This window comes from Haliotis asinina, chromosome 5 (assembly GCF_037392515.1).
Source record: "Haliotis asinina isolate JCU_RB_2024 chromosome 5, JCU_Hal_asi_v2, whole genome shotgun sequence".
Taxonomy (NCBI): domain Eukaryota; kingdom Metazoa; phylum Mollusca; class Gastropoda; order Lepetellida; family Haliotidae; genus Haliotis; species Haliotis asinina.
Genome location: NC_090284.1, coordinates 38,158,803 through 38,184,505, shown reverse-complemented (window position 1 = coordinate 38,184,505; position 25,703 = coordinate 38,158,803). Strand labels below are relative to the sequence as shown.

General features: G+C 38.4%; 1 protein-coding gene across 3 annotated transcripts; it reads left to right on the top strand.

Moving 5' to 3' along the window:
- The first annotated feature begins 188 nt into the window (after window positions 1-188).
- Window positions 189-23,847, top strand: LOC137284337 (protein tweety homolog 1-B-like). Of its 3 annotated transcripts, XM_067816106.1 has the most exons (15): window positions 189-458; window positions 2,403-2,563; window positions 2,852-2,963; window positions 8,427-8,662; window positions 9,298-9,393; window positions 9,812-9,884; window positions 10,454-10,523; window positions 10,933-10,985; window positions 11,087-11,179; window positions 11,507-11,646; window positions 12,843-12,944; window positions 14,160-14,291; window positions 15,573-15,623; window positions 20,502-20,565; window positions 21,908-23,847. In XM_067816106.1, exons 1-15 carry the CDS (start codon window positions 336-338, stop codon window positions 21,992-21,994), a joined length of 1,593 nt encoding a protein of 530 aa, XP_067672207.1. In that variant the 5' UTR covers window positions 189-335; the 3' UTR covers window positions 21,995-23,847. The 3 variants fall into 3 exon arrangements, with proteins under 3 accessions (XP_067672207.1, XP_067672209.1, XP_067672208.1); XM_067816108.1 differs by lacking the exon at window positions 15,573-15,623 and having other exon boundaries at window positions 20,505-20,565; window positions 21,908-22,083; XM_067816107.1 differs by lacking the exon at window positions 15,573-15,623 and having other exon boundaries at window positions 21,908-22,083.
- The last annotated feature ends 1,856 nt before the right edge of the window (window positions 23,848-25,703 follow it).

Below are 25,703 nucleotides of genomic sequence, written 5' to 3'. Positions count from 1 at the left end.
GCCCGCGTGACGTCACACTCTGACTCAGGCTCCAGAGTGACGCCCACGTTACAATCGCTTCATTTATTCGGAATATATAAATTCAATAAATTTGATCTTAACTAACTATGTATTTGTAGAGTTCTTACACATGTTTAAAATCTGAAATCGTTGAAGCAATATTTAATGAGTAATAGTCAGCCATATTTAATGCGGAGCTCACGTGATGAATATGGCGGAGAGGGCACCTGACAGCATCTGTTTATATCATTTGTAATCAGCTCTTTGCAAGCAGTGCAAGCTTCATTGTAACCACCAGGCCCCGTGTCATAACCACGGCTTAGAGGTTATTCAACATGTCAACAGTTCAGTATCATCAGACGTGGCTAGTGGACTTTTTTCACTCGTTCCCACACATAGATTTGACATTTCAATATACAAACTCGACTTTCGACCCTGAAAGACCAACATATAGAGAGGTAAGGACTGCGATCTTCGATTAAGTGTGGATTTTGTGTAGTTGTATAGTTACAGGAAGATACGTACAATTTGTTATTTTGTTTGAGAAACGCTAGCTGGTATTCCTGATCACCTGATTTGTGAACAAATAGAAAATGTCTTTCGGCTTCGTAAATATCTAAATGAATGACACCCGATCAGTATTAACATACCTGCCAGCGAAAACCAGCAGTGTAACCAAACTATAGAAAATGTACACATTTTCAGTAGAAGTACCTACACTGATTACAAACAACTCATGAAGATCTGGGTTAGAATTGGTTTTCAGTAAAACATGCTCGTTGTAAGAGGCGATCATCATGGGACTGAGACTGAGACATAGAAGAAACCAAACGAAAAGATCGGAAACAAAACACAATTCCCACAATCGATGCAGCATGAATGTTATGACCCAACACATTTTCAGTGGTAAATTATCCCAGAATCATAATCATAATCATCAGTTTACTAAACGGTTCTGTGTATGAACATGATAAATAGAACTATTTAGTCAAGCATAAATGCTCAACCTCTGTTTTTAGCCTGTGCTTATCTGGTGCAATTACAGTTACTTATCCAAAGCTCTTTAGTGTTCACTGGCACACTAGTTTAAAGTGCTTCCTAAGTCTTTGGTAATTGGGTGATGTTACTGAGCAGATTAAGTGTTACAAAGTGTCAGTTATTGTCTGTAGACATTACTGGTTGTCATAAAATGTATGCAGAAGTGAATGCTTTTTAGGTATATTATTCATGGATTATATAGTTAGGAAAAATGTTTCATATAATAATTTCATGAATAGTGGTAGCATAAGAGGTCATGGTGATATATGCTCATTTGACTGGACTAGCTTGAACTTTACTACAACCATAATTGTTTGTGGATTTAAATATTATTCAAAGACTAACACTAGTTTGGTTTGCTAAATGTTAGTCTTCAGAGAAGATTAGCTAATGTTCTCTAATTAGTTTATGTTCTTTAATTAGTTCTAAGTGCTTTAATTTTATTGTGACTTAGTTTCCAATTTATGATCAGTGTGTGTGTGAACTAAGCTTGTACATATTTATGCTTCATGTTTAGAGCTCATAACATCCAAATTATGATAGCATGAAAATATACTCTTATACAAAGGCTAAATGAAAAGGGTGAAATGTTTTTCAGGCATTTGCACGTCACTTGCATTTTGTGTGTAACAATATATTATTGCCGTTTAAGAAATGGTTTTTGATTGGCAGCGTCTTGATCATCCATTTGTCCACTATAAGAATGAGTGTCAGTAAGAATGAGTGTGACATAATCAACAACTCATTGAGTCATTACCATGTGCTAAATGTCACAAGCTGAATTTCTGAGAGAAAAAGAATTATTCCTCACTCGTCACGTTTTTCTATCAAACAATTTTAAAAAGTCCTATCTCCCTTGTCACTTTTGAAAAATATATATGCCTGAGAAACATTTGATATGTGTTATGCAGCCTTATCTATCAGTTTGAAGGATCCACGTGATAAGTGACACACCAATAAATATAGCATATAAATTAAACACGATTAAAGCAAGAGGACACATTTCTTGTACTCACCTTGACTGTTCTGCACGCTGTCTTGGATAAAAGCACAAGGCACTCCCTCCCCATTTCTAAACACACTTTCAAGCTGTTGGTTGTTTAATAACATGATGAATTGTTTCAAGGATTCTGTCGTATCTGAAATTTTTAAATGTAGACATCGGTAAAGTTGCGTTTCGAAGATTTCTTCATTTCTATGCTTGTGAATAATAAAACAAACAGTCATGGTCATTTACTATGATTTAGCTTCTGTAGCCATGGTGGTGAATGGATGTTTACTCTAATACATGTATAATGAAGATTTAATTCATTGGATAATCAAGGATTACATTGATCTAGATTTCACATTTTTTTCTGTTTCAGGCGCTGATATTTTTTGCAGCCCTACCAGTGTTGTGGTGTTTGATCTCCTTGCTCTTGTTCTCTTGTTACTATGTAGTCCAGTGCTGCAAAGACAAACCTAAGAAGCGACGTAAGACAGGCTGTCTGAAGGTCTTCATTGGTGTTATGGTCACCCTCGGATGGTATGTTGACATAACATCAGAATAAAGAAGAACTTCAGAGGCAAAGTTAGAAGAAAAGAAAATATGATAGAATTTTTATCAACTGAAGAAAATATTCACTTGTATATCAACATTTGAATTAATACTTTGAAACTGAACAAATTCTGTGAAACTGCTTACATGCAATTAGTCAATAGTGAATGTAATTTTTCTTTGGAACTGGAATTTTTTTGGTACCAGAGAAAATCTAAAAGTGTCCAAATGAAGATTGGACTTATGGACTTATGAATCCTTATAATCTGCTTACAGTGCTGCGCTAGCATTTGGTTTCTATGGTAACGAGGAGACACATGATGGTGTAGATGACCTTGCTGATTCACTGGCAGATACTAACCAGACGCTGCAGAATGCTAAACACACAGTGAGTCACAATCTCCTCAAGTATGTGTATGCCTTGTATACCAGAAGCCAGAAATACCAATCACACTTTTCTCTGCAATCTACGAGTGGTTTAGTTAACATATACCCAATGCTATAACAAGATGAACTCTTATACAGTGAGCATGGAAAATATAGAATCTAAAACTTACTTTACCAAAAGATATACATTCCGGCATTAGGTCATTTTAAATGCAGGTTCTATGAATGTACAATATTTGGGTACTGATGGATAGATTTTATGCACGGAACAATTTGACACTTAACCTATGTGGGTCATGCAATCTTGCTATTTCCACAGCAAAAAAAGTTTGTTGACATGTCATCATCCAGCTGCAACAAACAATTTCAGCGAGACAAAATATTTTGTGTATCTATGTATCCATTTTCTGTCAGCTACACTAAATTTTTCCTTATCCTGACCCATGCTTGAGCGAATGAAGAGAATATAAAAGCTCATTTACCCACGAGTAACCTCAATTGAACCCTTTCCCACCCAAACAGTCGCGTCATGCCATACTTGTCACTCTCCTCTTCATTGTCCGAGACAGATGGAGGTAACTTGGGGTCCCGATATGTTGTTTATTTCTGTTTATATTATTTATGAAATCACGTCAGCAAACCCGCAGTGTTCAAGAAGGTTGTGGGAATCCTCTTTGATTCTCTTTCTCCTGGCTCAACATCAAAATCCTGCATCTCCCACAGACATTAGGAGAAGGAGGAACATTTGTGAAGGGAAGGTTTACGAAGGGAAGGTTCACAAGAGGAAGGTTTGCAGAGACACAGTTCAGTGGACATGGAACTGAGGGAATTTACACGGACTGTAGGCGACTATGCTTGTCGTAAGAGGTGACTAACGGGATTGGGTGTTCAGGCTTGCTGACTTGGTTGACACATGTCATCCGTTCCCAATTGCGCAGATCGATGCACATGTTGTTGACCACTGGATTGTCTGGTCCAGACTGGATTATTTACAGACCGCCACCATATAGCTGGAATATTGCTGAGTGTGTCGTAAAACTAAACTCACTCACTACATGGATGTAGAGGGCGACTATGTCTTCTCAGAAGCAGAGGTCACATCTTGGATCACTAACTGCTTAGACTTGGCAAACCTCCGTACAGTGTTCAAGAAAGTGACCCGGTACCAGAATCAACGTGTATCATCGTTCAAAACTAAGAACTTCTCTCTCTGCATCACTTGGACCCCTTCATGAGAGTGCCTGACCTGGATGGTGATTTGAAGGTTATCAGCAATTCCTGTATCAAGTGTAAATAGTTTTATTTACATCGTTAAAGTCTACACAGTGCCTTTTACCTGGATGACAGGATAAAAGTTCTTCAAGAAGCCAGTCAATTCAGACAGCAGCTAGACTTCACCATCAAACTGCTCACACAACTGGGCATGGCTTGTAAACTTGATGGCATCAGAGTTGGAACCAAAGCAAGATCTTCAGTTTCTTGGAATAAGCTTCATCATGACACAGAATTGTATTGTGGTCCCAGAAGATCGTTGGGTCATGATTCAAGCCATGATTCCAGAAGCAGTGATCTCTCCGTTACTACTGCGAAGATGGCAATGTTTCCTTGGTCTACTCACCTCAGTGCAAGACTTGACTCACAGAGGAAGACTACAATTACGTCTGCTGCAGCGTTCCCTGGCAAGACACCTGGACAGCATGCATCCGATCTCTACCAGACAGTCTCAAGATGTACCTTTTATGGTGGACCACAGACAAGCCGTAGCGCAAATGGGTTGCGCAGCATAGAGAAAATGACAAGTCTTATTACATGAGAGCGAAGCGAGCAAAGGTTGGCAAACCTACTTTCCTCGCTTCGGTCAGAAAATATTTTTCATTTCAAAATAAGTTTTTTATATGTAGAATATGTGTTACATAGAATAAGTGTTACAACAATTCTAACAATAGCAACGACAGATAAGACAAATTAACTCCAACAGGTTCATGATAAAAATAGGAAATATGGTATTTCATTTTTATTTCTGCTTATTCTTGTTCTGTCACTCCATTCAGCCGGAAGCTGGCAGGGGTAATGGAGGCGAAGAACGATCGGAATACCTGGAGAGGCGCTTAGAAAGTTGAATAAAACATATTTCATATGAATAATTATTAAATATGGGGTTGGAATTCTGAAAAATATTTATTGACCCGAAGCGAGGAAAGTATGTTGCCAACCTTTGCTTTCTTCGCTCACACATATAAGAAGACTTGTGATATTCTCCATTTTGTGCAACCCCATTTGCGCTACAATTTGCCTGTGGGCTGACTCACAAGTTGAATGTCTGGGGATTGACCTATTCAGATGAGCTGGTTTTCGACATGCACCTCCATGTAGATGCATCACTACAAGGATGGGGAACACATCTCGACAATTAAGTGGTAGAAACAGAAGTAACATTTGCACATCAGCCAAATGGAAATAAATTCTGTGATCAATGCCATAAAACACTGGTCCAGCTCACTGATCAACCGAATACTAACAGTTCTCACAGACAACTCAACAGTGGAATTCTACATAAATCACCAAGTCTACTTCAGCTCACCCTCTAGTTTGTTCAACATTGTAGACTAGTTAAACTTCTGCTTAAAAGCTTTTCAAATCCTGTGAGCTTAGAACATGGAGTGGACGCTCTATCTCACCCACTAAATCCATCACCACGGAACGGATGCTCCATCCAGAGGCATTCCAGCTCATCATCATGAAAATAGGATCAACCTTCAAACACCTGTTTACCACAAGGTTCAACAAACTTCAACACACATTTGTCTCACCAATACCAGATCCTCAAGCCTGGGCAACTGACAGTGAAAGCAACTCAAGTTGCAGAATATTATATCACCTTAGATGTTGTCAGGTAACGTTTGAGGGACCAATGGCCGTCCAATCAAACACGAGACGGTTAAATAGATTTAACCAATCAGACAATGGCTACTATTTAGGGATCGGAGGGACTTTCAAAATATTCAGGTCACTGACACAGATCTCTCCACAAACAAATATCCTCACACAACACAGTTATTTGACCTGCAGTATATATGCTTTGGAGTTTCTGTTGACATGGTTACCATTCGCTAATATTTCTACAAGATGACATCCTTGAATATTGCCAAAAATACTATTTTCAGCGACTGTTTACTCACCGTTGTCATGGTTGGGCACATGCCGTGTGCATCACCGGGAAGCGATCGGACGTTAAATAGCATTCGGAATCATTCGGGTACGAACCGTTTCGAGATAAAAAGTTCAAAAGCTATGTGCGAATGTCGACTTTCGCGATTTGGTAAGCTGTGTTCTGATTGGTCAATCTCAAAGGTTACCTGACATAACCTCCCATAAGGTTTTGTTAGACTCAGTAGTGAAGTGTAACGAAAAGTACTGAGGATAAGTTTACTTAGACTGGGGTCAATTAAAAGGTTCTGAAACTATCTACATACCTGGCAGCTATCAGTTCAGTCATCACAATGAACACAGGCATCAAGCTTACGAAATGCTAGAACTACTTGCTCTACCATGCTGCTACAAGCTGAGGACTAGCAGAAGCAATTCAGAGCGCCAGCCTGGGACCTGAACATAGTTCTAAAGCATCTCACAAGTTATGCCTATGAACCAATAGAGCAGACAACCTTCGAAATACTCGCACTCTCCTCCCCCTGGCCCTAGCTACGGCGGCAAGGATGTCAGAGATATATGTGCAGGACTCTGGACGAACTAGGTTCAACATGGGAGATTGTGGTACTTCACTGCAAGGAATCAATTACTTGGAAACTGTACCAACAGTTCCACATCCCAGCGCTGTCTTTGACCCTTGGGCCAGAGGACACCCGAGACTTATCTTTGTGTCCTGTCAGAGCCCTGAAGATATGTCTTCAAAAGACTAAAACAAGGAGAAAAAAAATTGAAGCGTCTGTTCATCCCCTTGTCAACAGAGAGGACTGTAAAAGTCTCAAGAATGTCAATATCATTTTGGATGAGAGCCCAGACTAAGGGGAGTGAAGGGGAGATACAGGACGTATCAATTGACAGCTGATGATTTCTTGTGGCCTGACCCACCACTGTTTCCGTCGAGTTCTGGAAGCATAATAGGCATCAGTTAGGACAAGGACAAATATCTAATTTTTTAAGTAACCCAGGTGCAAGGGCTTAATCAGGAGAGAGTGACAAGCATGGCAAGTCTTTGTTCAAGGGAGGCAATTCATGGGTGAGTGAACTTTACGTCCTCTTCAAGGGATTCATGTGTTACTCTGTCATTCACAAAGAAGGACATATAGCCTGTTTGCAGTGAAAACGTACCAGTGAATTTTTAACAAAAAAGTAAATCAAGTAGAGTGAAATTAAGATTACTAATCCTCATAATTTTACCATGTTAATTGATCTTATGAATCCCAGACTTTTGGGGACTAAGGATAAAAAGTTATATAACAAAAGATCATAGTTTCGAATCGATTTATTTGTTTGTATTATAAGGCGGTATGCACATTAAATAAAACACCGAGAACAAGTAGGGTTGGTCTAAGTTAACACTTCTCATGTACCTCACGTGCATTTGTGTCACTGTTCCAACTACTGCGCTTAATCATCTAATCCACCGTTACAATCAAGGTTGCCACTGTCAACAAATATAATCCACAAAGGTGTGTTTGCAGTGCAGAAATCTACCACTCCTACCACTTTCATAGTACCTCTGCATCATTTGTGTCGCCAAGTTTGATCGGTTAGATAAGAAGCAAAAGTGATTGGTATGCTCAACTTCCCAGCATAGACACCTGATTGGATAAAACGCCATCCAAGGGGGTAATAAAATCATTGAGCTCTTGAATCAAGGGAGATACAACAGCACAGTAATTGGAGATTTATCTTAATGTATCCCCAGGAGATCATCAAGTATGCTTAAACCAGGAAACAGTATGTAGTAAAGATACTTGAGAGTAGGGTTGCACACTATTACCGGTATACTGGTATATCACAATACACTTCTGAAACAATATATATTGTAATATTTTTTCTGAGAACCGGTATATTAGGTAAAGAACATATATGCATTTTTTGTGATTATCGTTACGGTTTAAGTAAAAATCTACTCATACTTTCATTCACATCAGATGTTTTCCTTCATTATTCAGTGACACAACTGCATATCGTAATGCTATAAAAAGAATCCATGACTGCAACCAAATTTTACCATTTCTGTTATCAGAACCATAACTTATATGCTTAGAGATTTATAATATAGAAAAAAGGATTGGCATGCACAATTAGTGTCACTCACTGTCAAACACGCAAGGTCCCTATGTATCGCAACACATATTGCAATATGGGAACTTGAATAGCAATATATTGCAATACAATAAGTATGCCAATACTCAGCCCTATGTGAGAGGCTATGGTGTGAGGCACTCTTGTACTCATCTGTTGACTTGTGTTTCAGCTGACTGTGCTGGACAGGCTGGCTGACCAGATCTCCAAGCGAGGTGTGCAGGCTTTAGAGAATGTCACTGACACTATCGGAAACCAGACAGTTTCACATTCCATTCACAACCTCATTCAAAGCATTATTGACAAATCAGCTGAATTCCGCACAGACATAAAGGTTTTACAAAATGACACAGGTGGCTTTGATCTTCATGTCATCAAACAGGAGATTGACCTCATAGAATTTTACAGGTGGGTAGTAAGTTTACTAGTGATTATGATATTTTCACATGGAAGAAACATTCTGAATTCAGAGGGGCTTCTTTCATTGAGTATCCTTTCTTGGGGATACAGAACAGATTTCTTATGGAAAGGAAAATCAGATCCTTCAAGGTCCCTTACCTATACATTCAAACTGGTTATTTATTTCTTTCTTCTTTTAAAATAACTCCACATGGTAATATGTGATCGAAAGATAGAAAAAAACCCAAGACACACATGGATATGATTGAGGGTAGGGACAGTGCGATGTTGTTGTAAGAACGATTGATACACCAAAAAACCGTGTGTGCAGGCCATTGCTAATATGGCTGGGATGTTCCCTAGACTTCTCGTAAAGTTCTGATACTGTTTGACTCTTGGGTTTGTGTAACCTGTTTTGTGTAAGGAATGTTGGTTGGGTTTGACACTTTTACTTGAAGGACCTTGGAAGGGAGGCTCTGTTACTCTAGGAGGGTTAGTTTGGATCTGAATTAATGAGTTTGAATAAAATCACTACCAAGATCAGATGAAAAGTGATAACAACTGTTCAGAATATTTGATTTGTTGACATTTTGTTGTTTTCAGTATTGCATTGTCACAGTACTCTATCTATATTTCAATTTCAGATGGCTTGCAACATTGATTCTCAATACAGTATTTGTATTCCTGAATCTGTTGTTCCTTATTGGCATTGCAAAGTCATCCAAGTGTGTTCTTGTGACGTATGTATGATTATGCTTTTCATTTTATTGTTTCATTACTTTGAAGATTGTCAGATTAAAATAATGCGAAATATTTCAGATGTGAGATTGAAATATGCAATAATATCTACAATAATTCCATGATGCATTATGTCATGATGCTGAACAGTTTTTTATAGCAATACCAATTATCAGTAGAGTTTTTAAATGGCTGTTGGAAGACTTGTAGAAGGGGAGAACTATTTATGGATCAGCTTTGTTATAACCATGGCAACATTTTGGTATAGATTCTTATGCTGTATGTACTTGAAAATGGTATAAGAATCTACAACCATTGTTCAAATAAAGAAATTGATCATCCATGTGGTTTTGTCATCTCAAGGGTGAGACTCATATTCTGTGGTCACAGGACCTCACGTTATTGGTGATTCTTTTACAGAGCAGCTGTAGGCAGTCTTTGTTGCCTTATTTTCATGTGGGGAGCTTCTGGATTCTACATAGGTGTTTCAATGGTAAGGAGGGTTTCATGGAACTTATAGCAACGCCTGTGTTTCACTGAGTTTTCTTTTGTTTATTATCCCTGTGGTAGTTTACGGGGTCAATGACTCATAACTTCAGAAACATTATCACAAAAGAAATTAAAAGGTCACTTTCTGTATACTTTGTACATATTTTCCTGTAGTTATTCTTGATCAAAACAAAGCTATTTTGCTGTATGTTTTGTGCTCAGTTTCATTAGATTTGTATGAACATGCTTAGTTCGTCCTGTTGATAATTCCAAGGCTAACAGTTGCTGGCAGTCTAAATATTAAGGTACTCACTCATTCACTCAGGGCTAACACTAACAGGAGGTTGTGCTAGCAAACACTTCCTTGACTGGTTAATTCAGCATTTTGTTAAATGACTGAAAGTAAGGTTGTGCTAGTCTGGGCTGTTACTGGGTTATGACACACCTGAGTATCTGTTGCATTTGAAAATCAGTGCATAGTAAAACATATCGGTATGATTTATGTTTGATGTGTCAATATATAGGTGAATCATAACATTTTTCTAGTACCCTGTAAGCTGTTATCTGTTTCAGGCCACTGGAGATCTATGCTCTGATCCTGACTTATTTGTGCGAAGGACAGTATCTGGTACTGTCAAGAAAGGTAAATACAAGCTGAGTGTGAAGAGGGTAATATGTAGAGAAGTTAATTTATTCTAGGCAAGGGATCTGGATCAGACCATTGCTGCATAAATATTCATGATTAAATCATTCTTGAGCTGTAAAACTCCTGTGGTCATAGCCCAAGTGACAATCTGTCTTTTCATAATTTCAAGTCTTTCAACTGTTGTTTCTGTAGTTCTTTATCCCTGCAAATGCTGAATCTGTTTGACATCCAAGGCATGGCATTTTGCTGTGCAGAGTTGGACCCCCTTATATGTGTACCGCAATTGATGTAAGGGGTTTGATGCCAGATTTGCTATGATAATAATCCAACATTCCTATGACAAAAAATAAACAATATACAGTTCATTCCAGCAGTTTGGTAATGCTTGTTTTATCTTCCATTTTAGATGTGCTTCAAGCATACTTGACTTGTACAGATAACACCAAGCCATTCACTGAGGTAAGGAATGGTTAAAGTCTGTGTTATTCAGCTAAAGAGTTCATAATAGTAGTGTTGATAGTTCATATACATCAATCTATAAATCTGTTTTGTCACTTTAGAGCATTGTCAAAGCCAATGAAGCTGTTGCCCAGGCCACATCAGCGCTCAACAAGACTGTTGCCCTTGCCAAGCCGTACAACATTTCGAATAAGGTAATGTCATAAGTAATTATTTTTTGTGTCAGTCTGGTTTATTATTTTCAAGTCTGTCTCAGTGCTCAGGAGCTCAGTGTGGCATGTTCAGCAAATTAGATGGGCTAGGATCTGCTGATCATAACGTTTAATTCAGTGACAATGTCCTTGTGATAATATTGTTTCTACAACCTCAGGTTCTTGAAACTTTTCATTATGTTGACCAGTTGACAAGGCGGAAGTACACTTCAATTGGTTGAAAGTGGCATTCATTCACACACTCACCTACCAAAATCACACCTACCACTCAGTCACTGACTTATTTCTCCCCTGTATATCTTTTGCTAGATTCGCAAGCCGGTTGCCTACCTGCGTCAGGAGCTGAAGTATGTTGTGAGTAACCTGACGGCACTGAATGACGTTGTTAACTGCGAGCATATCCACAACAACTACGTGAAATCTGTCAATGGCATCTGTGACAAAGCAATGTGAGTACAGACTGCCTCCAACTCTCTATCTTTCAACCACTGTACATCCTGGTGCAGACTGTTTCTCAGACAGTTTAAAGTCTTGAGTTGTCTTACTAGTGTGTCAAATAAAATGGTTTTCTAATTGATACACTATTAAGTGAATCTGATTGTTAGTTATTACTGTCAACAAATTGAGCATTATATCTTTATGCTCATGATGCTACTGTGTTTACATATATTTGTAAGATTTTTGTGGTATTGTTGCAGAATTTGGAGTTGGTGTGTTATTGATTGATTGATTGATGCAATCATTCATTGACTGTCTGATTGAATTTAGTTTTATGACACGCTCAGCAATATTCCAGCTATATGGTGGTGGTCTCGACATAATCATGTCAGGACCAGACTTTCCAGTGATCAACAGCATGATCATTCATCTTCGAATATGGGATATGATGACGTGCCAACCAACTCAGTGAGTCTGACCAGGCGATCCTATGAGTTGGCTCTTACTACAAGCATGGATTACTGAAGATCAGTCCCTATGAATTGCTTCTTACTACGAGCATGGGTTACTGAAGATCAGTCCCTATGAATTGCTTCTTACTACGAGCATGGGTTACTGAAGATCAGATCCTATGAGTTGCCTCTTACTACGAGCATGGGTTACTGAAGATCAGTTCCTATGAATTGCTTCTTACGACGAGCATGGGTTACTGAAGATCAGTTACTGTGAGTTGCCTCTTACAACGTGCATGGATTACTGAAGATCAGTTCCTATGAGTTGCCTTTTACTACGAGCATGGGTTTTCAGTATGAAGATCAGGTCCTATGCGTTGCCTCTTACTACAAGCATGGGTTAAGGAAGATCAGTTCCATCCCGGATCTTCACGGATTGTTGTGTTATTACATTTAGCTTTCAATGTAATTTTTGCCTGATGACATTCTTGTTTGCCATGGAAGGTCATAGAAGGAAATCTTTGTTCAAGATCTATTGACATAGGCATTGTGTTTAAATTTGATCTCTTTAAAGAAAGAGGCCACATGCCATCATGTCCCAATCATGCAGATTGATGCTCAACATATCTATCACTTTGTCATATAGCAAGAATATTGATGTGTTGCGTTAAACAGCGATGAAAGCAACCACATGTGTTTATGTGTGATGCACTGTAGTCTCATACTTGTGGTTTAAGTGTATGTTTTGTTTTCAGGATTGGTTTGGCATTCATGTGCTTGATGTCTCTGATTGTGGGGCTCACTGTCACGTTTGCCATAGCATTTGCATCGCGCACATGGCCACACTTTGGTAAAAGGTTAGTAGGTGGTTTCCTCCATATCATCTTGAGGATATACATTGCACTGATTTTCTGAGAATTAATGGAGCAACTTTTGATAGATGTGTCTCCAATACGTTTGATACATCTGTTGATCTGGGCCCACATTCTGCAAAGCACTTTTACCGTCAATAATCTGAGACCCGAGTGTAAACAATCCTGTTTTATCTAAGAATTTCAAGGAGCAAAAGTGTAAATAATTCATAAATATGATGTATCTGATTTTCAGTCTAAGCAAACTTATCCTCAGCACTTTTCGTTAGACTCCACTGCTGAGTCTTAACGAAACCTTATGGAAGGTCACCTCAGGTAACCTTTGAGATTGACCAGTCAGAACAGAGCTTACCAAATCGTGTAAGTGCACATTCCTTTTGAACTTTTCATCTCGAAAAAGTTCGTAAACGAATGATTCCGAATGCTATTTAGTGTACACTCACTTCCGGGTGATACACACGGCGTACGTACAACCATGCCAACGGTGACTAAACAGTGGCTGAAAATAGTGTTTTTGGCAATATTCAAGGATGTTATCTTGTGGAAATATTAGCAAATGGTAACCATGTCAACAGAAAACTCAAAATGTATTTACTGCAGGTCAAATAACTGTGTTATGTGCAGATTTTTGTATGTAGAGAGATCTGTGTCAGTGACCTGAATATTTTGAAAGTCCTTCCGATCCCTAAACAGTAGCTGTTTTCTGATTGGTTAAACCTATTTAACTGTCTCGCGTTTGATTGGACTGTCATTGGTCACTCAAAGGTTACCTGACGCGACCTTCTACTAGGTTTATTTAGACTCTGTGGTGGAATGTAACGAAATACAATGAGACTTAAGTTTACTTAGACTGATCTGATTTGTACACTCAGATGTCTTGTCACAAGCCACAGTTAGTTGGGTGAGTGTAGTGTTAACAGAAGTTGCTCTGAACAGTAGTGGTTCTAAGATTGCTGTGTACAAGTGGACCAGGAATAAATCCAAAGTCATGGACATGAAGCATAATTACCTAAAATATTTGTACAGTTTTCTTGTGTTTGTAAATGCTGATTTTGTAGTGTAAATGTTCATTTCATAGTCAAAGTGTTCATCATTGAACCTTTAGTTAAAGTGATATAATTATGGGTTTAACATTTCTATCTTCGATTTCTTTAGTGTGATAACATGACATTCAAGTGATCAGGGCTATATTGTGTGTAGGCGTGGCTACTATCCGGTGGATGATACTGATCCATTCCTGCCACGCCCCCCACCATATGAGAGCTACGGCACGATGCGGAGTTATGAGAGGGAGGGAGGAAACAGTGTCCCCAGCCTCAGCCGGCGAAGCGTGTGAGTAGGAATAAACGCTGTACATATTGGCTAGTATCATAATTCAGCAGCAGCTCTATACAGCTTGTTGAATCCATTGTATAGTTACATCAAATTTTCTAAAGGGCAACTGTTTGGTTACAGGGGTGGAAATAACCCATTACCTCAGGTCCAGTCCATTGTTTTCTTTATGGAAGGCAAGCAGATTTGTACATGATGCTGCACTGGTGTCCAGTTGACTTTCCGTTGTTAATCATGTTGCTTATTTAAAAATCAAGAAGAAAATCAGCCAGTATAGTAGACAGAAGCAATTCTAAAGTTATTTCCACTCCTGGATTAACTTGCCTGAAGATTTGGGTTATTTGTATCTTTTTCAGGACATGTGCTGTGAAAGCCCACATTATTTCTTACATTTACTGTCTAGCATGGTGCCCCTGACTGAGAAGCAGTTTCAAGCATATTAGTGGCATTTGAATGTACAAATTATTATTGGCAAGTTATGGGACTGTTTCTTTGACCTTGTAGTCTGCAGTTTCTGTTTTAGGCATTTGAGGTGACTTTGTTTTAAACAGTACAGCTGAGCATCAAGAGCTTATCCAGTGAGCCTTCTAGTAGTTAATCTGCTTGATTGATAGTCCGTAGCATTGTTTGCATTCTGCCAAACTGTTTATTTTAGGATTCTTTGGCATTATAACTGTGTCATACATCATGATATTTATAACAATCATTGTTGGAGCTTACACTGAGGATAAGAGCCCTTATTTTCGAAACATTGGCTTAAGAAGTTTGTAGGGCTACAAATGTTGTAAAAAAAGTTAGCTAGGTGGCTAAAATGACCTCAGAAAATTAGTAACAGTTGTTTTAGCTGTGGCTAAAGGTCTGAAAATGGCAGTAACATTTATTGAAAAGTTGCTGGAAGTGTAATGAGAAAAGTAGTCTAAAAGAAAATTACACAAAAGAAATAATTATTTCTGTTAGTTCACAGCTTTGTTTACATTCCTGTTCCTTACTGTGAGCGAAAGTTTCAGGTTTGGGAGTGAACAAAGACAGTCTTGAAGAACTTGAATTATGAAGTTTGACTATAAACATAAGATAAAGCTAAGAAATCTGCATGAAGTCTGCTACCCTTGAATGTGCATGGTCGAAGCACTGAGTCCTTGGATTAAATGCATAATATGAGACAGGACTGCTTCTTTATTGGATAATTGAAGTTGAATGTTTTTCTTATTTGACCATTTCAGGATAAGTTTAGTTTAATTTCAAAATTTGACAGTCATGCAAATCTGTTAAACTTTGATTTAGAGGTAGCGAGCAAGGATCTCGACCATTTTGGATAGAGGATACCACTGCAAAGTGAGTGAAGATGTTTGCATGCCTTGTTTGGTTACAAAGGGTGAATCAACTGTTGCTTGATGTGTAGATGGACATCATTGGAAATATATTCTGTTGGCTGCAATCCTTCTGTCTTTTTTGTATGTTTTTGTTGAACACTTTCTCTTCTTTCCTTTTGTTTCAATATGCCCTATGTATGCTGTAACATTATACCATGATGTGACTAGCTTTTTATGGCTTACAAGCAGGGACAATTTTCTGTAGTTGTATAACATGCAGTTGTGTATGAATATGTGCCTCTTTCTATGCCATGTGCATCCCAGTGTGGTTGTAAAATTAAAAAGTTGACTGATACCTTGAAGATATTGTCAATCTCTCATACTCAACATTCATTAAGCATGACATATACTAGTCTTACTAACATAACACTTGAAATACCAAAAATTGTTATTGTCTCATGATATCAGTCTAAGTAGGTGATCTGCGTCTGTGTGTTCATCACAGACAACCCTTGTAATAATGGTACTGTCAAGTCTCTTCCATGTGTGCACTTGTCAGGAAAATGTCCTCTGTGTGTAACGTTGTTGTACAAATAGTACTACACATACCACTTGCATGTTCCAGTTGTATGTGTAGGGATGGGAGTATAGTGTGTTAGTGTGTAAATGTTGGGTCCAGTTGGGGGATTGGATGTAGATACTGGGTACAGTCATATGTATGTGGATCCAGTTTGGGTCCAGTTTGGGTGCTTTGAAACAGATATTGAGCCCTGTTGGGTGATATGATCTAGATATTATGTCTGGTTTAGAGTTTGGATCTGAATGTTGGATCCAGGAGTGTGATCTGATGTAGATAAGGGTCCAATTGTCAGATCTGATGTAAGATATTGGGTCCACAATCTTCAGTGAGTATGAAAACTCTGGCCATAGTGTGTGTTTGTGTGAAGCTAATATGTAAGAGGGAAACCTAAATTAAGAGTGTGGAGCTAACGATGTGTGTAGCGTGTGATGAATTCATATGTCTATGAGCCTTCATGTTTTCGACATGCAACTCAAGTGCACATGCTTTATAACCACATACTGCATAAGCACAACTGTGGTAATGGTTTGTTTACATTAAAATAAAAAGAATTTTTCTAATCTTGACACAGTACATTGCATTTTCTTCTGCTCCGATCTCTGGCACAGCACTGATCAGGATTACCTGTCAGAATTATATGCCCTTGATCTCTCACATTCATTTTTGGTGCACACACATATAGTTTGCTAATGCTGTGAGGGTTACATCAAAGGTATGGATAAACCTACTGAGAGATACTGTTATCTCCTGTCTGTGATGTTGATATTAGGAAGATCATTATGTCCTCCAAGATTTTCTTGTCCCTTAGATCCTGTACCCACCAAGTTCTTCGTGAAAATTCTTGACACCCCTCTACCCACAATCACCAGCATTATCAACAAAAGTCTGTAAACTGGCATCTTTCCATCCAGCTTCAAAACCGCTGTGATAAAGCCTCTTATCAAGAAGCCTTCATTAGATTCTGAACAGTATTCAAACTATAGACCAGTTTCAAACTTATCTCTTTTGTCTAAAGTGCTAGAGAAAGTTGTGAAACACCAGTTAATTCATCACCTGAACAAATTTCAGTTAATGGATAAGCACCAATCTGCGTACAGAGCATCACACAGTACAGAAACAGCTTTGAATTGCGTATTGGACAAAGTCATTACTGCTGTCGACTACAACAACATTGCCTTGCTTGTTATGCTGGACCTTTCGTCTGCTTTTGATACAATTGACCATGACAGGTTGATGAATCGACGACATACTGAGTTTGGTATCTCTGGAAAAGTTCAAAACTGGTGCCTATCCTACCTGTCCTACAGGTCTCAGTATGTGCAAATTGGTGATCTCCAATCATCTCCTTCAGTGCTAAAAAGCAGGGTACCCCAGGGTTCTGTGTTGGGGCCAGCCCTCTTCACGATGTATACCAAATCCTTGGGTCACCTTATTGCACAGCACCAGGTCATTAGCCATTTCTATGCTGATGATTCACAACTGGTTGACAAAATGGATTTGTCTGAGGATAATCAAGCCTCCACCATACACAACATGGAGTTGTGCCTCAGTAATGTCAAGTCATGGATGACATCAAATATGCTGAAAATGAATGACAGTAAAACAGAGGTTATACTGTTCGGTTGCTTTGATCATCTTCAGACTGGGAAAATTTCCATCCCTTTTTCCACTGCTGTGAGAAATCTGGGAGTCTACTTAGACAACAGTTTCTCCATGGAAATTCACATAAATCAGCTGTGCAAAACTATTCATTATCATCTCCGTAATATATCCAGCATTCGCCACCAACTCACCCAAGATACCGCGGCTCTGCTTGTTTGCTCCCTCATACTATCAAGATTGGACTATATATTGCAACAGTCTGCTCACACGTGCCTCCAAAACCCAGATAAAGTGCCTGCAATCTCTCCAAATAAAGCTGCCCATCTTGTTACCCGCTCTAAGCCCTCCTGTGACATACATTGTATTCTGGATTCCTTGCACTGGTTACGGATCCATGGAAGAATTGATATCAAGATACTTACTTTCACTTACCAGTATGTTAACTCCATGGCGCCCTCTTACCTCTTACACTCCTGCTCGTATCCTCAGATCCAGTAACAAACACCTGCTGGATCCTCCACCATTCAACCTCAAGACGTTTGGTGCTCGCTCTTTTGCTTCTGTTGCAACTGCACTATGGAACTCACTTCCACTTAAACTACGTGCAGCTCCATCTCTTCAAGCTTTTAAGCGTAACCTCAAAACACACCTTTTCAGCCGATACAAACCGTCACTTTCTCAAAGATTGTATTTACGACCCTTTTTCTCATGTGTCTTTTGATATGTTATTTTTAACTGTTTTGTGTGCGCTTTGAGCATGCCCCTAAGTGGCATGGAGCATTGCGCAGTATAAGTACCCTCATTATTATTATTATTATTATCTAGTCTTTTAGAAGAACTGTGAATTGACAGTAGGAAGTAGGAATGGTTGTACCTTCTACTTGAAAACCCAGACATTCAAACTTAGGGTGACAATCCATCTGACTTACTCACATGGGCAAGTATGTGTTGACAAATGTAATGGCTTACATTTCGTCAACACTGGTCAGTTTCATAGCCTTCATGTAGCATCATGAGAAGTTATCACTCTTTGTGTAATCCCTAGTGTCATTCTCAGGACGTTTGTCCCTAGGTCATATTTACTTCATCTGGAAGACCGGTTCTTGGCCTTGAAGCACTACGTCTTGTAATGTGATACAGTATTACTGAAGAATGTTTTTGCCGACCTAAGTTTAATCCACATGTAACCCAGCATTGATGTGTTTCTTGCCCACATATCCCCAGGTATAATATCAAGCTGTCTGGTCAAGATTATGAGAGATCAGGGACAGAAAACTGTGAAATCTTCATTGACACCAGATTTATCTTCGTCATGTCAAGAGAACAATGCATAATTTCAAAAATGAATCAGCTGAGGACAATTCCATCAAATATATTTTTAATGTCTTTTGCTTTAGCTTGTCATGAGGTATTTGTCTGCTTGTCTTGTTCTTAATGCTTATGTACAGCAGCCTAATTGTTGACCTCTGCTTGGTGGATATGATAACAGTCTCTACTCTGGAACACTCTACTGTTGTCATTATGACCACTGCAGTAGATGATATTCCAGGGTAGAGTTGGTTCCTTGTATCATGTGCTGGAGAGTGTTGACTTGTGAACAACAGGTGATCAGGCATTGTGACTTGCCTGAGAGACTGAGATGTTAGCATTTTCTTCATATACAGTCGAACCAGGTTTACTCGGACCCTGTATGTCTGGAAACCCTGCCTTCCAGACGATTTTTGTGTGAAAAGAAACTTACATTCAGAACTTGTACTCGCAGATGTGAGATGTGAGAACATCTTATCAGTAACGAAAACACATGTTATGTAGGATTATTTTTAACTACACTGTAGTTGTACTGTACATAACACTTATAAATTGACCCCAACTATCTGTCGCAATGCATGTTAAAAATAGCCTGTCACATGATCCAAGTCATGTGATCCTGTCCAGAATATTACTTTCTGCGACAGCATAACTTGGACATGATGTCATATGTTTTCAGGGCAAGAAGTGCATCTTTAGAATTAAGAAACGAATATTCAATTGGCAAAATAGTGACTTACTGTCACAGATTTACGTTTTTTATCTAACTTACCACCTGAAGCTTCACATGTGTCATGATTACGTCTTGAGATAACCTGACAACCTGCGTTCTGTCTTTCATGTATTATTGGTACGCTTATATGTTATGATGATTCACTGTTATTACTATTGACTTATTGATATACATACATGCTTGTTTGATCCAGTTAACTGGATGTCTCGCTATCCAGCTGATTTTCGAGTAAAACAAAAACGTCCAGATAAATGAGGTTTCGACTGTACACATACAGACGATAAACATGCAGATGGGTATTTAAAATCATTGTTTTACAGCACTAAATAACATGACAACTTGTTTTATTACAGTAAATAAGGTAACAGCTTGTTTTATTACACTCAGTCACATGACAACTTATTCTTTTTACACTGAATTACTTGACAGCTTATTTTATTACTCACCCGTTGCAGATATCACTGTTTAATAATTCTACAAAGTTATTACACACTGTGTAATAATATCATGTGATGCCGTACGTATGATGTCAAAGTGGTGTACAGTTATGACATCACAGTGCAAATACCTCTGTCACAATAGTATTAGACCTTGGTTTGTCACCTCTGATTCACTCAGTAGATTCCTGTAAATTCCCAAATCCCAGTGAAATGTTTATCACGAACTGTTTGTTTCAGAAGTGTTAATGAAGAATCTGGTGCAACATTGAACTTGCCAATGGGTGAATCGCCTCCTCCCGCAGTAAGTATCTCTATATTGGTGACATCCATGTTTGATGTATGTATGGCAATGACTATCATTCAGTAAACATTGTTTCATGTTCTGCCTGTGCAGACAGAAGTACTCATTGATGCTTATCAACGTGGCATGGGTTTGGGGTCGATATTTGAAACTTTGGTTGAAAATGACGATGGCTTTTAAAAACAATGTATTGAAATACAAAAAACAAGCCTATCTTATATATCACCAATGAAACAACATTGATTCAGTTTGCCACACATAGCCTGTTGATTTATCTCTTGTATTGCTGGCAAGCTACTTATCTGCTCTCTCTATCTCTCTTTTAACACCATGTTGATAACCTCTGCCTCAACCAGTAGATTTTCACACTACCAACTCGGCTTGTAGCTGCATTTGCCTATAAACCCCAATACATTATTCACTGACTGATATACATGTGGAGAGGTCATCACATGCATGTACTTCATTTAGTCAAGAGCTTTTTAAGTTGGGACATGTTCAAGTTGTAGGTGAGCATATATGGTGGTAATGGATCTGGTTCCTGGATAGGCTATGTTAATCACTTACTTATTGTGGTCAGCCTAGAGAGCACTTTTCATCTGTCTCATCCTATCCAGTGGTGTTGGTTGTCACTCTTGATAACAATGTGTAACAATGTTAAGCACATTAAAGATGGAAATATCAAAGTGTTTAAGAATTTGGAACAACCAAGTAGTTAAGGAGTTACCTTCTCTTTTACAACATCCTCATGGTAGAACAGAGCACAGATATGTTTATGTAACCGGCAGGTGCTTGAAACTGTGTGATTGGACACTGTGTATTGAAGTAAGTGAATGGATCAGGTATTAAGTATATGAATTGTTAAGGTTGACAGAACCAATTTTGGTGCCCTAGACTAAGCACATTTTCAGTATAACACAATTAATTCCCGAAGGGTTGTTATGAATCTTTAACTACCTTATCATATTGTTGATTACCTTTTCCAATGTGACAACATTAGTTTCCATTTTGGCATCACACCTAAAAGACTATTCTGGTAATGTCATGTCATCTGTGACGTCATACTCTGTTGTTGCGTTGTGGTAAGACCAGTCTGTGGAACAGTCGGTACTTGGATTGTTTATGGTGAGCATCATTTTCTATCATTACCCTACCTGTTACAAAAGGCTTTGTTTTCTTCATTGTGTATGATCATGATAACCATGCTGTCCTTCCTCACCTGTCCCTTCTGTGGCCTTCCTTGACCAGCTGACCACAGCATAGCTGCTGTATGCATTCTAACATGCATGGCTTGGATAGTGGCGAGTTATATATGCTGTACTTCTGTTTACATGACTTTCAGTACCATCCTGGGAGGTATAGCAGTATGCAGCAGTACAACAACCTGGCACCCCACCCAGGGGCCATGCAGGGATCCAGTGAAACATGAGGCAGCCAAAGAAGAAGGGATCACATGACCACCAGCAGAAATTAGCGCCGACTCATTTGATTGGATAATATTACTGTCAAATATATTTTTAGTTCAGAACTATAGTCATTACATTTCCTATGTTGATGTACATCCTTTTACACTTTTAGTTCAGTAGATGAAGTTTACACAGACGTTTTAGTTAATGTGATGACATAATTGATGAGGTTATATTTTTTCCTTAGCACCTTTTGTTTAGACATGTTTCTTGTTTGCCCAACATTATGAAATGGAGATGTAGTTTATGATGGAAGATGGGCGTGAAAGCTCATCAGTAGCTGAGAGTATCTGGCTCTGCCCAGATTCATGAAATTGTTTGTTACCTACTGCTGACCTGAAACACCAAATACTGAATTCTGCTCATACCTTGCTCATGTAGAAGTGCCGGGACCAGTGATTGTGTCACATATGTCTAACTGAGGCTGAAGCGATTCACCAATATCTCTAGTTCACTTCACAACTTCACTATCTCTACTTCACATTACTCACCTGAACTTCATATGTAATGGTGCTGAAATATCATGAATATATGGTATCAAAAGGGATTTTGGAAATAGTGTAATATCATATAGTATTTTTATTGATGTCAAATTGTGACCTTGGTGAATTGTTTCAATCAAAATTATATCACTGTAACCATGAGAAGTTGGATTTGGTTCCTGTAGCTAACTGAAATTTAGTATTGACAATAGGTGCTTACAATGCTGACAAATTGTTACATGTGAAACAAGTGAATACCTGTTCTTAAGACAATGGACTATCTGACTCCATCACTTCTGTGGAGAGAGAGTGCACAAGCATGAAATATAGTACCCTATATTTAATAGCTCAATCTAAGAATGTGTCTTCAAGAAGAGCTGTACCTACCAGCAACTGCTGTACATATAGTACTTAGCACCACCAGGTAGGTAGTAAAGAAGAGTTGTATCTACCTACTTTTGATGTACTTGCAGTACTTGGCGCCAACCAGGTGTTTGATAAGGAGGAACCGTATCTACCTACATCTGATGTACCTGCAGTACTTAACACGCTCATCATCTGTAATTGTCTTCATTTCTTCATGAAGTTCACATAACTGACAATCACCCAAACCAGTCATCCCATCAATAAGTTAATCTTTGTTTCCTCTAACAACTATCCCCTACCATCACCACCAGTTTGTAAGTTAAATAATGAAAAATGAGGGTAAAGTAGTGATGGGTTGCCTGGGTCATAGAAGGAACTACCAGGTTAATGTAAGATGCATCCGGATTAGGGTGACCCTTTTTCATGAATGTACGTTTGATTCTTCAGCAAAGAAGATATTTGATACAGGATTTGACCTGGACACTAGTCTTCAGACAAGTGAAAAACAGGAAGGAGGCACTTCTTGATGCCCATGATATATTTACAAGATATATATCTTGAGTCTGGGTTATGTGGTTGGCTCCACATTGACTCCTAGTGATAAATGGTTATCAGAGTATCTGCCGAGATATTTCAGATTATAAACAGGAGATAAATATGTATATATCCTCCATCAGCATTGCAGTAAAGTGGAATCTTCCATCTTATTTCATCTTGAAAAGGTTCGAGACAATCCTTGCAAATCCACAACCCTGCTTCAGCATTGATGGAATCACCTCAAGGTGTACTCTTCCATTTTTACCATTGTCAGTGTCCATAGATTTTTTCCCTTTATTCTTTGTCCTCAGAACACGATGCTTGTTCTATTGCTTGTACTTACATTGATGATATCCAAAGATGACTGTTGTCCAGGTTATTGTTGAAATGGTATGTCTTATGTTGTGTATATAAAAATTGCTCACTTTGTATATAGGGTGTTGAGTTGTGGGACACATGATTTGCTATTAGCATTGAACAATGTTGCATTAGCGTGATGATTTGACAACATAAAACACATGATTACTCCCGGATCTGAAGTAATTTGCCTCTGTTCAAATTGGAGTCACTGATTTATTTGCAAATGAGTTTTGTAAGCATCTTCTTTGAAGACCAAAAATTTACTTAACAGTACAGATTTTATATTGGTAACTGGTACTTAGAAGAGATATCTTGTATCTATATCAAAAGTTTGTTTAGTTCCTTTGGTATTTGAATAACATTTGTTGATAACCAATTGTACATGTTGATAAGTGTCGTCCTTTGAGTTGCTATGTGATGAGAACATGGGATTTGTGCCCAAGGCTGTGATTGTGAAGTGAAAGCAGAAGTCATCACATCATGGAGGGATGATTGTTGCAACATTTTGTGTTTCTGCCTCTGTCTGTTGCACAAGTACATGAAGTTACATGGGTTGTTCATGTCAGTCAAAATTGTTGTCTCATCTTCCATACTTGTGTTACGGTATTCTACCCGTGCTTGTGGGTTTCACCAAGGGCTTGACTGTTGGCATGACATTTGGTTGTCCTGCTTCAAAGCAGACATGTCATATTATAACTGAGGTAATCATGCTAGAGGTCCCAAACCTAAGTCAGCCTGTACTTCTTTCACAGCAGGTTGTAGGAAAGCAGCTCAAGTTACAAATATACTCCACTTTTCTTTAGTTTGGTTCACCAGAGAGGTGAGTGTTTTCAGACCAGTGCCATTTGAAGTTCATCTCCAACATTATTGTGCAATGGTAAACTGAGATACTGATCAACTGAAACCAAACAATGTTTTGAAGTACCCAGATTGTGAACAAGGATATATCTGTTTCAAGGATATATCTGATTTAATATTTAACATCATGCTCAAGTAATGGCACTTGTAGCTGCAATAGAATGGCAGTCTGATTGTTTACCATGTTCCTTCAACTATACAGATATGCACATGAAATATGCCAGACTAACAGATCTTGTACAGTCATTGAAAGTCTACAGTGCATACTTCTTCTTGTTCATGGAAAGTTTTTCTCGATCCTTTTATTTACATACATTGGCTCAGTGATAACTGTATTTCTAATTGTAGGTGAAATATTCAGTTTCTTTAGAATAAAATGGCAATGGAACATCACTCCTTTCACATCAGTTTCTCAGAGATTGTAACTGTTGACTTCAAATTTCAGATGGAGCCAAGGCAGTATTCATCAGATTCATGCTTTGGTTCCCTTGGGCCTTTATGAACTTGATTAATTCTCTCTGTTATTATGTGTTCTGTTGTATTGATCTGCAGAAGTCTCAGTGTTGGCAATAATGATCAGATGGACATTTGTTGATATTGTAACAGAGATGTCCCAGTCGGATAGTTGGATGTGATTTGTAAAATATGAGGGTATGGTGTTGCAGAAAAGTATTCAATGTCCAGAGATATCCTTATTCATATTAGCCAAGCAACCTTCAGCAACCCTCTGGCGTTATGGTTACAATATGTTTGTTCTGATATGCCTCGATTTTGTGTTGATTGTTTTGTGTTAGCAAATTCCAGATCACCAAATTACATAAAACGGTACTTAACATAATAACATGCATGTTTTCAATACGTTTGATAAAGTCAGAAATGTCACTTTTCAAATGATTGTATATTCTTGTGTCTTAATTAAACACACAAGGTTGGAAATGCAGGTGCAACCCCAGAAAACAATCCTGGAAGAAAACACTTTTATAAAAATTCAGAAGCATGAATGAATTTATGAAAGGCAATTAATGTTGACCTTTCTGTTGTATAGTGCAAAGTGATTTGAAGTTTCTGA

Excerpts from the sequence above, each read along its gene's own strand:
- LOC137284337 (XM_067816106.1), top strand. The coding sequence starts at position 336 with ATGTCAACAGTTCAGTATCATCAGACGTGGCTAGTGGACTTTTTTCAC. Across the intron at positions 2,964-8,426 it reads TGCAGAATGCTAAACACACA|CTGACTGTGCTGGACAGGCT; the intron begins GTGAGTCACAAT and ends CTTGTGTTTCAG. Across the intron at positions 20,566-21,907 it reads GTGAATCGCCTCCTCCCGCA|TACCATCCTGGGAGGTATAG; the intron begins GTAAGTATCTCT and ends CATGACTTTCAG.